Genomic DNA, 13556 nt, shown 5'->3' on the forward strand with positions numbered 1-13556 from the left:
TCAGCTATGTGCAATGCTCTGACAAAGCAAAACTCAAAGGCATCAGTATTCACAGGCACTAGACCACGTAAGGATGCAACACTGGATGAAACACAGGTACGTACAAGCAGCTATCATGGACAATGCTATGGAGGGAATGCAAATAGGCCACTACAAAAGCAGAGATTGCTCCCTGCTCCAATCAATGTCAGGGATAGGTTAAAAGACTTCCTCAAGCTGGGGAACTGGTAGCCTGCTGCAAAACCGTGCAAATGGAGTTGTGTGTCTTCCTAAGGCGCACAGAGAAGAGCACACGCAGTTACATACAGGCCTGACTCCTGTTGCTTTAACGCCACTTGTTTCCACTTCCTTATTCACAGACTCTCGGTCTGAAGATCTCCCACTGGCAAGACTGTCCAGAGAGTGGCAGGACGTCGCATTGTATAAAGCTTCATATGGGCTTTCCTCTTCTGGGTTCACATCAAAATCTATGATCAGTTCTGTCACTGCTTTCTCTACATCACCTGCAATAAGAGGAGGAGACAGAAAACCGCATCACTCAGAGCATCCACCCTCTGAAACTCAGCACTTGCAGGAAGAGGAGTATTGGTGACTGCTACGCCGTGCAGAAACCTACCCTGAGATATCCGGCACACAGAATCAGTGGCTGCAACAAGCGGTGCTTGAACAGTCTTCTCTGCAGCTTTGGCACTTTTCTTCCCAATTGTGTAATCTACAATGAAGTGAGGCGACACATGCAGTTTAGGTCAATCTAGTTTTACATCCACTTTAGCACATGGTATTTCCTCCCTTGTGAATGGCAGACCAAACTGTCAGCTAAGTCTCCAAAAAATAAATGTACATTGTGAAATCTTGTAGCTCAGTTCCCAAAATAGAAGCAGGCAGCCTCTTTAAATCACACGCACAAATCAAGAATAGTTTCTGAACTTTTACAGAGCCTTTAATAAGAAAGCTGCCAAGTTCTTGGATAGACACAACATCGGGGAACAAATTAATTTGTATGTCATAGATATACGCTGCATTACTTAGAGATGCAGTCCGGTCTTCTGAATTCATAAGACAAAGAAACTAATTCTAGCTGTGGTCATCTAACCACAGGAAAAGCCAGAAACATTAAGCTTATGTGAATGAAGTCAGACATCAACAAACATGTCACACAACTCACCCTACAGGAAGAAACTATCAGCATTCACCTGCAAGAATCTTAGTTTTCACACCAGTCTTTGTCTTCAATTTCAGAACTGAGATATTACCTATCAGCCTCAGAGGGAAAGCTTAATTAAAAGTCTGCAAAGTACTTTGAACTTGTGAAGCTCTCAAGTGTTAAGCATGAATAAAACACACCAGTTGCACATGCTTCTGATCTTTCTCCCCGCAGCTGAGAGGAAACTGAGACAGCGTAATTACAAGGTATGAATTCAGCTAAGATGCCACTTTTCATTCCCTATCTTGGGCAGAAACAAAGGGCCAAGCTCCTTTATAAGTCAGAAATAATCAAGGTCTTTTCTGTGAATCTCATCTGCAAAAATCCATGCCCAGGCTTCACGATGAAGTGGTAAGTAGGACATAGGATCAGTGGATGACAATTTGCCTATACAGACATATAAAGCGGAGTTAATCCAGAACCATTTCTAAAGCCATTACTGTGCATTCTACAAATAGATTTTAGACTACCCTTAATTTTAATTAGCTTATAAAGTCAAACAAAACTCAGTTAAGCCCATTTAAATTGCAAAAGTGATGCCACATTCTTTAAGCGAGCAAACTAATCTCCTTTAAATCCATTCCTGGAAGTCTTCCTCCAAACATGTGCTCTGGAGACAGTTAAAAAATTAAGCATCTTTTCCAACATCCTTTTAAGATTCTCATCGAGTGACCTGGCATGAGGCTGCTTTGCTTTCCACGCTTTCCAGGACCAAAGAAAAAATCCGGTACTCGCACTAGCATAACTTGCACCTAAAACCCTTCCCTCCTGCCCACACACAGACCTACACCACTTACCTTCAATGAGAGCTGCTATATGTTGGCTCTTCTGAGAAGGAAGTTCCCTCACAATATCCAGAGCTGTCAGACCTCTGTTATCCTTTATGTTCACATCTATACCTATAGCAATAGGCATAGAAAAGGCAAGAGGAAGAACATTTTTAAATTACGTGCAAATTCATCTTTAATCATCTGTATATCATTTTGTAATACAGCTTTCATCTGTAATCATCACCAGGAGGAAAGAGTTACAAAGAAACACCCACACATCACTAAAAATAACCTCTCCTATGACACCCTCTAAGGATCAATACTCCAAAGGCTGATCAGAGGGAAAAAAAAGCTGCCCCCTCAAGGGGGTTTCCTCAAGTTCTGTGGGAAGGGATCACTGTATTATTGCTTTGGAAAGGGATCATTTTCTCACCTGCAGCCAGCAAGATTTGCACTACATCTGTCTTGCCAAACAAAGCAGCTTCGTGCAAAGCACTGCCTTTTTCAGTCTGCAAATGAAATAGAAAATAGCATGAAGCTAGACAGTGGAGAATGGGGATAGAGGAACATTGTAGGTTACAGAAGCAATAAACACGTTGCATCATATACAAAATGTGGGCAACAGTATCTACGGTCAAACTATCCACACTATTAAAACATTGAGAATTTGGAAGGGAAAAATGGGGAGTCTTTCTTAGGAGAGAGGTGTGGGCTCAGACTACAAACCAAGACCCACCTTTCTAAGGCTTCACAAGGGGTCATGCCCTGACAAGGACAGAAGAGACCATCACATACAAGTTATTGCTGTGAAAGCAGCATAGTAACAGGCTGCTTGGTAGGAACAGAAATGGTTTGCCTCTGTTGCTACCAAGAGCTTGTAGGCTGAGGGGCAGGATAGCTTAGGCAAAAGGGCTTTCTTCCTCGCTCGCTGTGTGTCCGGGGCGCTTCTCCAACTTCAAGCAGCTTCTGGGAAGCCCAAAGCTATCACTCATCTTTCAGAATTGACCTTTCCGGGAGGACAGTGTGCTTTCCCTGTCACTTCTACATGGGTTCTCCAGTCTCCTAGCAAGCTGTCCAGCCCTCGATATAGGGAGACAAGCTACATACCTGATAGTTGCTATCCATGCCAGCATCCAGGAGGACATGGACTACAGCTTTGTGACCATTCCTAGCCGCCAAGTGCAGGGGAGTGTGTTTCTTAGTGTTGCAGCTTAAAAGATTGGGGTGAGCATTCAAGAGCATCTTCACAACTTCCAGCCTCCCATAGAGTGCGGCCAGGTCCAGGGGAGTCTCGAATTTGTTATTGCGCATGGTAGGGTCCGTCAGCTCCTCCAGAAGAACCTTCACCACCTCTGTGTGGCCATACTGGGCAGCGCAGTGCAGCGCTGTCTCGTTGTCATTGTTCTGGAGGGTCACAAATGCCAGCGTGTCAGAGCAGGGGAGAATGAAGCTGCTTCGTGCTTCACTCAAACCATTGAAGTTTAAATGCAAAAACAAGACAAACAAGCAGTCGGGAAGCAGAGAGTCGAGGTTTAACCAGAGCCTGGAGCAATGTTTTCATCATGTCATTAGCCATTTACCAGGAACAGATATCCCCTTACGAATTCATCAACTGACCCACCCAGTAAAAGCCTAGAGAAGCTTCAAAAACATTCAGAGCAATGAGCTTTACTCAGATATGGGAAATCTAATTCTATGGGAAATAGAGCTCGACAGTCCCTTAAATGTTAGCATGGTCTCTTGCTTCTGACCTTAATGCTTTTAATGCTATCCCACATACAGCATCTATCTGGATTCCCATTAATTCTGCTAGCTCTTGGGGAAAGCTGTCTGTTTCATCTGTTGGCAGTGTCCCACACTTTAGGATATCACAAAAAATAAAGGATTGCAGTAGGTAATATGCAAACTGCCACATGAATTCTACCTGCTCTAGCTTAACCGTCATCGTTTCAGATTTAAACTTCAATTGTTCAGAATCCTACTTATCCTGATTATAACAGTCATTCCACCTTGGCAACGCTGAAGCTTGCAAGCTGGTCAGTGTAGAAAGAGGATGCATATAAGTTGCATGCAGCTTGTGAATTAAGAAGTTATCAAGCAAGGCACATAGATCACTTCACTAACAAGCCTTCTGTAGTCAAGGCCGCAGATCAACTGGCAGAGAAAAATGTTCAAGCTGCAAGTGAGTGCCTCCACAGTAAAAGCCTGATCCAGTTAATGCATGCAGCATCTGTCAGGTTAAAATCAGCAGTGCAAAGTATTTATGACAAGCAACCTAACACATTTCACTTCCAGGTGCAAAATATGAACCTTCCCAGAGTCAAAACAGGTTTGACTCTTCCCCTTCAAGTTGAGTTCACTTCAAGTTTCTAATTTTATTACTGTGAACTATACATACAAGGATTTCAGTGGAAGGACTTTGAAAATATTTATCTAGGTATTTAACGGACCTGAAAAACTTCTGTACAAACTTTACACACTTAAACTTTAGTTGAAAGAATCACAGTAGATTTTGTCATTTTAAGAATAGTTCCCGCTGAAAAGGGAAACATACTTATTTTGACAGATTTAAAAATGCTACTCTAGGAATTGAATTTGCCCCCCTTTTGCTTTGAGAGAGTACACACTTTTCTGGATTCCAGCTTGTAGGAGAGGTCAATATTTTGCACCATTTCATAAACAAGCTGCAGAACTTGCCATGTTCTACAAGTACTTTAATCCTATTACCACATTAAGTCATTCTAGGGATTACAAGAGTCATGCATGCAAACTCCTGTTTGTTTTTATCGGGTATTTGACTGCATCATTTTTCAGCCATGTGAAAAGAGTCAGGGAAGTAGGAAGTTCTGGAGAGGCTCTACAGCCACGGCTTGTATAAAAGCAAAAACTCTGGAGGCCGGAAGCAAGAGCAGCCACATGCAGAAACAAGGGCTTCGAGAAGGTAAGGAAAGCACAGAATCACTGTTAGCAGAGAAGTTCAAAGTCAAACAGCAGGCTCTATACTTGGAGTGGTAGAGGCAGCCATGGCGAAGGAAGGTACATACAAGTGGACAGAAGTTACTGTAGAATAAAAGTTTGCACATATAATACACATAGGGAGTGGAAAAGGGGAGAGAATAGAGAACTACAGAGATTACACCTGTCACTCTGCTTAACTTGCTGCTCTCAAGGCATTTAAATTCTTAGAATTATTCTTATATGCCAGGGAAGGGAACTGCAGATTGGTGCAATGATCGAGATCAAGCCCTTGAGAACCTGTGCCCACCCTTGGGCCTCGCAGCACTGAACAGCCTTCCCATCACCCTGGTCTGACCCAGCCCAGCTCAGTGGCACTGGCAGCACCAGGGAGTTTGCACATTTTGCAGAAAGGGCAGATGAGCCCAGCCCTTCTGGTGCACCGTGTGCCTGCCACGAGTGATGTGGTGGGGTATGTGCCGCTCATGCTGCGCCAGCCTTGGTGGTGGGGGCATTGCACCACCTGGTTTGTCCATCTCTCATCTTGCACTGGTCCAGAGTTCATACCACTTGAGGGTGCTTTAAAGGATGCAGCAACCCAAAATACCTGCCTGATGGCTCAGAAACGGGAACGTGAAATCTTCAAATAATAAAACTCTTGAGGATTTTCCCCATCCTCACCTCATTTTAGTCACATTTTCCTTTGGCAGATTGGGGCTCTGCCATTTGGGATGAAATCCCCAGAGTATTCCTCCTCTAACAGGAGATCACCAGGTGATAAACTAGCTTGAATCATTCCAGCAAGGGTTTCTCCCATCATAGACTGAGTACTGGAAACCCCTGCTATTGCATAAATCTGTGTCTCCATTTTGGGAGGTCTGAGCAGCCTGGAGCTGTTCCAAGCAAGGCATTTTGCCTCCTTTCCCTATATCACCTCTCCAAGTGCAGACCAGAGAGGAGCCTCAACAACGAGCACAAGAGCTCGAACATTCATAGTTAGTGGTGATGGGAGAAAGAAAAAAAAGAAAAAAAAAAGCAGCACTCAGAAGGACCTGGGGGCTGCATTCTTGGAGGAATAGTAGCACCCTCCTAATTCACAGGTGGGAGCAAGGAATCGGGCCTCATGCGATGCCTGCCTCCCAAGCACAAACCATGGAACAGGAACGGCACAAACGCCTCTGCCTTCAAACGCATCCCATCAAACTTTTCAAGTCCTGGCAACTAGATACCACATACTATAACCCTTACAGCTCCTCATCACACCCTACAATGGGGCATCTACAGCTCATTAAAGCTTTTGACAGCAGCTGCACTCCCCTTCTTAACAGGGCTTCCTTCAAAGAAAGGAAGACTTGGTTTAAATAAGTTAACTTTCTAATTGCTAAGATCTGAATGCTTGAATAAATTGCCAAGAGAGATTAAGAAGCTGCCACTCAGAGGGTTTTAAGAACCCGTTAGACAAATGCTGGTCAGGAATGGTTTAAGTGGAACTGATCCTGCCTTGGACCCAGTGGATTCAAGTCCCATCCAAACCTACCTCTGATATTCCTTCACAGAGTTTTTCCTTAAACTGGACATTTCTAAGATAGGCTCACCCTTAAAAATGACCACATACACACACAGCACAAAACTGCTGATTTGCTGGTCCAGTGACACGTCTGATACTGAAGCACAGAACCTGGATGTCCCTCTGGCACACACTCTGCAAAGCTGCTGTTTCACAACTAAAGGCCAAAATGAAAGAAGAAAACCTGCTAAGCAAAAATCCAAACTTTTGCAGAAGATGACACTCAAGGCATGTCACAATCTTCAGGCCCAAAACAGGCCAGAAGAGCAGGCATGAGCAGTCCTATCAGTTATGCCATCTCCTTCCCTCTCCCTCCTTCCGCAGTGCACACAATTTCCAGTAGCGCCTTACAAGGCATGACCATTAGCAAGAATAAGAATAAATAGACCTCCTGCGTTCCTACAGGTACCAATGCCAAACACACTAATACATTTCAGAAAAAAATGATCCCCATATGTCCAAAAAGCTTTTGGGAGCTCTGCGGGTGGGTTTGCTGCCCAGTTTCATTTGCAGACTCCAGATGGTAGGCATCCACTTTCCTCAGCAGCCCATTTAGATTTATAGCACTTTAAACCCAATCTGCATTATTTATTTGCTTCCAATTCAAAAAGCAAAAAGGCAGTGTGTGTAGTGCAGTTTATTTCTCCTTGAGCCGTGTGGCAGCTTTTTCTACCTTGCATTTGCTCAGCTGGTCAGCTCCTTCCTACAGATTCAATAGTCAAATCCAAGGTAGCAGGACTTACTGAAACAAAGTTGCTTCTCCATCTCTTTGCTTAAACCCTTTGCTTTTCAGAAATCCTTCAGGCCTGTACCACACATTTTATAGGGACCAGCCATTTAACAAAAGGTGCTGAAGAAGGGACACACCAGGAAGTTAACTCTCTCTCCAGCTTTTAGGAGGGCAAGAAGCTACTGGGTTTCTTAGCTTTTTCTAAGCAGAATACCAATTTGACTTGTAGCCAGGCATACATAAATGCCTTTCCCCTCTTCTAAATATCCCAAAATGCTTGGAAAGATGGAACAGCTTGTTGCAATCATTTCAAAATGAAATTGCATTCTGCATCGGAGCTGAGAAGCTGGAAGCACCAACTAAGCAAAGACCCTTAGACTTTGCCCCTGGAGTTTTTTTGTTCTCCCACATGCAACAAGGCTACCAAAAAACCCCTCAAGGTTTGCACGATAGGTATGGTTCCACATGCTCTTCAAACCTGGTCAGAAAACAGTGGAAAGCTGGTCAAAACTTCTCGATTCTACCTAATAGTTCGTGTATAAGCCATGTCTGTCTGTCTCCCTAAAACAAAGGCAAAGATTTCAAAATCACTAGTCCTGCTCCCAAGAGCCTTCAGAACCCAAGTACTATTGTCAGACCCCCAAAGTGAGAAGAAAACCCCTACTAAAAAAAACCCTCAAGAAAGCTAGCTCAGCTTCATCTTTATATGCCTTTCCCATTCAAACATTTTAATACTAGAATGCTACAAGATTTACACAGTCATCAACAGTATTTTAAAAAGCTCCTTTCAGACAGTTGAATTGCTCAATTATATTATGTTTCCACAGAAGACACTTGTTGCTACAAAATTCCCATCTGGATTTTTGTCAAAGTAACAGTTAAGGATGAGCTTCATGTATTTATGCTTAAAGAGGTTTGCACCAGAGTATTTCCTGAAATGGAAGTCTGGAGAAACAATAAATTTAATTCCCAGTGGTTGGTAAGCTCAGGAATTCTGAATGTGTTTTTAAGGTACTGCAGATCAAGCAGAGTGGAAGTTTTAACTAAACTCTGAGAGACAGAAATCTGCCATGGGTGGCTGCATCCAAAATAAATGGCTGGAAGCAACTGTGGCGTGGTGGCTGAAAGCAGCAGTATCTCATAATAAAATACCAAAGTATTATGCCATCACGTGCCTGCAGCTTCACTTTAAATAAAAACAAAAAGTTGTAAGTGTCTGAGAAAAAAACACCACATACACACTGGTAGACAGAACAAGTGGCCCTAGGAGCTTCCTTATCTGCTTCTGCAATTGCTCAGCCTCAGTGCATCATAAGGGCTAACGTTGTGCCGTTTTGTAGATCAAGAACAACTAAAAGCGGAGAGGAGCGAAACAGGTAAGAAAACGAGAACAGGAGACTAGGGCTGAGAGGTCAGACGACACAACAGACAAAAAAAGAGAGATTGATGCAATAAGCAGGACATGAAGGACTTGGGAAGGGAGGTATAAATATTACTGCCTTCCCTTCTCCCTGCCACCACCAAAAGAATTAGTTGTCCATTCGAACAAACACAGGATTATGCATTTTGTAGGAGAAAAGGCATGAAAATTCACTCCAAACAGCCCACAGAGAAAATGCACTCATGTTTAAGCAGGAAAATAAATTTCCTTCTCTTTGCATTTATCAGCAACATTAGCACATGAAATAATACCTAGAGCATTTTAATTGAAGTAGCATTACCTTTTGGAAGTCATCCAGCCAAATCAAGCAAACTGACCATCATCGTGAGTCCTACAAGGCTAAGCAATGAAGGAGCCCCCAGGAAAGTAAGGAAAAGCTTCCCTTAAATTATGTTTCTATAACTGCTTTGAAGAAAGAAACCCACAGTAAATAAATGGTTGCAAATGTACTTCTCCCCAAGCAGCTGCGAACTGAACAGGTATTACTGCAATTGGATGACATTGCACCTGGAAGCACGCGAGTGCAGCTTGGAGTAATGATGCAGTGAAATGCTGACAGCAAAGTACACACCTTGGCATTGATATATGGGTCAAAGGGGCCGTACTTTTTGAGTTCTTTGATCTCAAGAGCATTCTACAAAAAGGAAGAGGAGAAAAGAAAAAAAAAATGTGATAATGAAATGGGTGAGATATAGCAACAAAGCAATGGGTGACTCCCAAGGGGTGGAAGTGACAGAACACAGCATCTTGTTCCAGTCAAGAGCTATTAACAGCAGAAGCCATTCCAGCTGCTAATTCCTGTAACTTGAACCACTGCACATTTCATTTACAAGACTCCAAACAAGCAGCACAGGCTATTCAACTGACTTCTCTCACATAAAAAGGTTTCAACTATAAAGGGACATTAATGAAACATTACCTGGAAGGACTGCACTAAGCTTTTAATCTTTTGCAAAGGTTTCTCCTATACCTGTCCTCCTCTGACAGCAGAACAGTTTACACTCAGGCTCCTCAGTCAATTCTTATCAGATTGATTGTAAACAGTTTACTACACTTCTTAAATCTATTGAAACAGACCAAACGCCTGCAGCTGTGTCCAAAGTCATTATTAAGCACAGCCCCAAACTGGAAAGCAATCAGCAAAGGCATTAAAATATACACTCTTAGTTACTCTTCCTAAATTGAAGGGGTGGTAGTGATTAGCACTACCACAGTATTTTTCATTCCATGATGCTTTAGAAGCTATCATCCAGCCTTAGAATAGCCTTGGGAGGCCAGTTAACTGCTTTACATTGAGAACAAAAAGCTTAGGCATGGCACTTCGGTCCCCACAAAACACATGTGGAAGCATGATTAATACTCCTAAACCTGACTCCTCTTGGGGAGCTGGCTTCTCAGCTTCTGAAAAAATATACAGAGCAGATCAAAATTAAACAGCAAAAATTTAGAGCTCCCAGCCATTCAGCTTGACTTTGACAGATTTTGCTAAGCATGTCAGGAACATCCAAGCTACTTGTGAATTAACTTCTGAACAAGTATACATTTTCAGCCTTACAGTATTAAGTCAGAAAAGCTTATTTTGGTTTACTCCCTTCTACCTGGCTACAACTTGAGTGGTTTAAGAGCTGATTCTCAGGGACAACAGATGTTCCTGCCTCCAGGACAGGATGACCAATGGCTATTGTAGCTCTAAGCATCTAATTCAAAACTGAGTGAGTTTGTGCAGACAAGCAGTAACAGAAACACAGCTCAGCTCAGCAGACCAGTCTCCTTATCCAAACTCTTAAACTAAAGACATTTCTGTGAGTTCAGGCAATAGCATTTACGCCTGGGAGCCGCTGTCAAAGCAGATGGGCATTAATTTCACTTCCCCTCACAGGTTTCAGAGCTTCTCTGGAACTGTAAGGAGATACCTGCAGACATCCCCAGGGGAGTTGCACAGGGGAGCCAGCCCTTCACAGCAGACACAGTGCCCACTGTGCCGAATAGTCATTTTATACAAATCGATCCATCTGCATCCTAGCCCAAAAGCAATCAAGTTGACAAAAAGGAAGAAATCCACAAGACTTTTTTCCTTGCCTGATTGAGAAAGTATCTTATTAAAATTAAGCTAGGGACTTATCTGGGGCCAAGTAGAGCTAAAATTGTCTTACAACTTACAAATTAATTAACTGGAGCAAGTGCTAGAGACAAGCTAGGAGAGTAGCTAAGAGAGTGTGGCCAAACAAAGACTAAATAAAGCTGCTTTGATTAGTTCCCAAAAGAAGGGAGCCAATGTATCCTTTGACAGTACTAGAAATCTTCTCGGTTATTCAGCAACTGAAAGGAAAAACCATTCACGTTAGTTTTAGAAGCCCAGTATGAAAGCAGGAGGCCACTTCCTAGGCGCTCAGTGGTTCTCATAATATATATCTTTATGTATATAAACACATACACCTCCGTCAACCACTAACTCAGAACTGGAGGTATTGCTGTAAACAGTCCCCTTCTTATCCTATTAGCAAGCAGGACTTTATAGCAATTGCTAGTAGTTCGGGCAGGGTCAGGAGTCAGCTGAAATGGTCTTTCTACATCCTAGCAAAGTGATTCAATGGTACATTGGAGAAAAACACACAGACCTGCTCATTCACTTTAGTGTGCGAAGGTCCCTGGTGGATAAGGAGTTTCACTATGTCTGCATCTCCTTTCCACGCTGCCAAGTGAAGAGGGTAACAGCCTTTGCAGTCTGCTACATTGGTTAGTGCATCATTCCTCAGCAGAACTTCTACCACATCCCTGCAAGAGAAGGGAAACTTGAGTCTAGGAGGTATCCTGTGCCTGTTTCACAGCTTACATTCTGCAATCAGGTAATCACATAGCATTTTACAACAAATTCACCTGAAGAGGAATATTTTAGGGATCGTCCTGAAAAGAGATTTTAACATATTCCCCTTAAGTGCTGCCCAAAGGAAAAAAGGGAAAGACTGAAGGGAGATGAGCTTAAAAACAGTCCATGTTATTTCTGTACTAATGCAGCTGAACATAGACAGAAGTCATCTGCAAGCCACCCTGCTGAAAAGTGAATTGCATCAGCACAGTGAAGATGAATAAAGATTTTTAACTCTACTCAATCTTTCAGTAGTTTAGGCAGCAGTGAAAAATGTAAGATCCACCACACTGAAGACCCCAGAATTACTTTAAAAAAAATACAAAAATCTGCTTTTGCACATTTTCAGTGGTGCAAGCACAGCAATGCATGGGAAACTAGACAGACTGCAGAGGACTGTTACTGGAGAAGTCATCTTTAAGATCTTGTTACAACTTATCCAAATCGCCTACAAATAAAATGGTGTTTGAGAGCCTCACCGTACTGCCAAATTAAACAAAAGTGTATAGCTACACTCTGCAACCGCTGCCTCTGTAGCTTCACTGCACTGATGTTCACTTCTTCTCCTGAAGATGGTGTACTTTTGCACCACTGCCACTTTTTTCTTCAGTGTGAAACAGCTTTAGACCAGTGTAAAAGTTGCATAGGAACTAGTCTGTGAAGCACATCATACTCTCTGTGATAAAAAGCATTGCAAGACCACTCACTTATGACCATTCAAAGCAGCATGATGCAATGGAGTGTATCCAGTATTGTCAACGCAGTTCACATTTGGCCCTCTCCAGATGCTGCAAGACAGAAAAACATACAGGGAATGCATAGGCATACAGACAGACAGACAGCTGGCAGGAAAAGGTTTCATCAGAGTTCTTGCACCATATTGGTTATCTGGAAGCAAACCTTCACAGCAGCTGGGAGTAAGAGCAGTAATGCAGACACCAGATTGCACAGTCCTGTGTTAAGGAGAGAGGTTAGTATCAAAGCACTGAGCCGTTCAACAGATTCACTGCTTGATGCCTGGTCGGACCATCGAAGTTCTTATACCAGGGCTTCCGTGTTCTCCTGCTACTAGACATCTTTCAACCATACACGTGCTTACCGAAAAACACCTTCAGAGGAACATGGGCCTATTAACACCGACCACAAAAGCTAGTAAACCATCAACCCAGTTCATAGCTCTCTGAAGGCTTTTGTTGGATTTGGGAAACTCTTTTCCCCTCCGTGTCAAGAGTCATCAGGGGTACAAGCAGAAGACTCTAAGATACAGAGCCTATTCTGTTGGTCATCGGTGTGAAGCCACACTGCCTTCATACTGGCCAAAAATCTTTTCCATCTGACAGCTGTTAGTGGTCTATGTGAAGAAGCAGGTGGTCTCAGAGCACTTTTGAGAATGCTGTTAAATTCTCTCCCTTGTTCAGAAGTCCAATACTAAGGATTTAAGTAGGCTGTAGAAGATTAATCTTCCCTCTAACTGCTCCGAGGTGTCCCATTTAATACAGTGGAGAACTACTCATGTAAGAAGCTAGCATTGCTCTCAATTTTGCTGCTAAAGAGATTTGGTTTCTACGGCTGCCAGGTCTGGCACCCCTCACCAGTGCCACCACTGCCTTCCAGAAACGGCACAGGAATTTGAACCAACATGTTCTTCAAAGGAAATCTGAAGCCCTTCACCTCTCCTGAACACGGCCCCCTATAACAACCCGTCACTCCTCACACACTGGCTTGTTTTAAACGTGATACTTTTGAGAACTATATTGATTTATTACAACCCTAGACAATCACGCTTCTCCTAATAGAGCACGTTTTCCCACTTTGTTTTGTTTTTAAACTAGGGGTGGAATGTAACAGCCCCCTCTAACTCCCAGTTTAATTGGCTTAGAATAAAGTCAACTTTATAAAGCAGGCCTTCCCTGATCATTTCATTTCCTCCTCAGCATGTAATCACTATGGCTCATTGTACGATATGGAAGCAGCCTGAGCAGCTATTAGGTTTTCCAAAATAACAGTCATTACTGTAAGGCTT

The 13556-nt window shown here is 42.9% G+C and overlaps 2 protein-coding genes across 3 annotated transcripts in view; one reads left to right on the forward strand and one right to left on the reverse strand.

Annotated features, from left to right (window-relative positions):
- The window catches only part of ANKS1A (ankyrin repeat and sterile alpha motif domain containing 1A), a 69170-nt gene extending 65817 nt beyond the window's left edge, over positions 1-3353 (reverse strand). For both annotated transcript variants that reach the window (XM_062595045.1, XM_062595044.1), the window contains exons 1-5: positions 3082-3353; positions 2408-2483; positions 2002-2103; positions 617-712; positions 307-503 (exon numbers count right to left, since the gene is read on the reverse strand). In XM_062595045.1, the coding sequence (XP_062451029.1) occupies positions 307-503; positions 617-712; positions 2002-2103; positions 2408-2483; positions 3082-3285 (675 nt within the window). In that variant the 5' untranslated portion in view covers positions 3286-3353. The remainder of the gene's footprint in view (positions 1-306; positions 504-616; positions 713-2001; positions 2104-2407; positions 2484-3081) is intronic.
- The window catches only part of RPS10 (ribosomal protein S10), a 382514-nt gene that overhangs the window by 209446 nt on the left and 159512 nt on the right, over positions 1-13556 (forward strand). The window lies entirely within an intron of this gene.

The sequence above is a fragment of the Rhea pennata genome, chromosome 25 (genome assembly GCF_028389875.1).
Source record: "Rhea pennata isolate bPtePen1 chromosome 25, bPtePen1.pri, whole genome shotgun sequence".
Classification (NCBI taxonomy): Eukaryota; Metazoa; Chordata; class Aves; order Rheiformes; family Rheidae; genus Rhea; species Rhea pennata.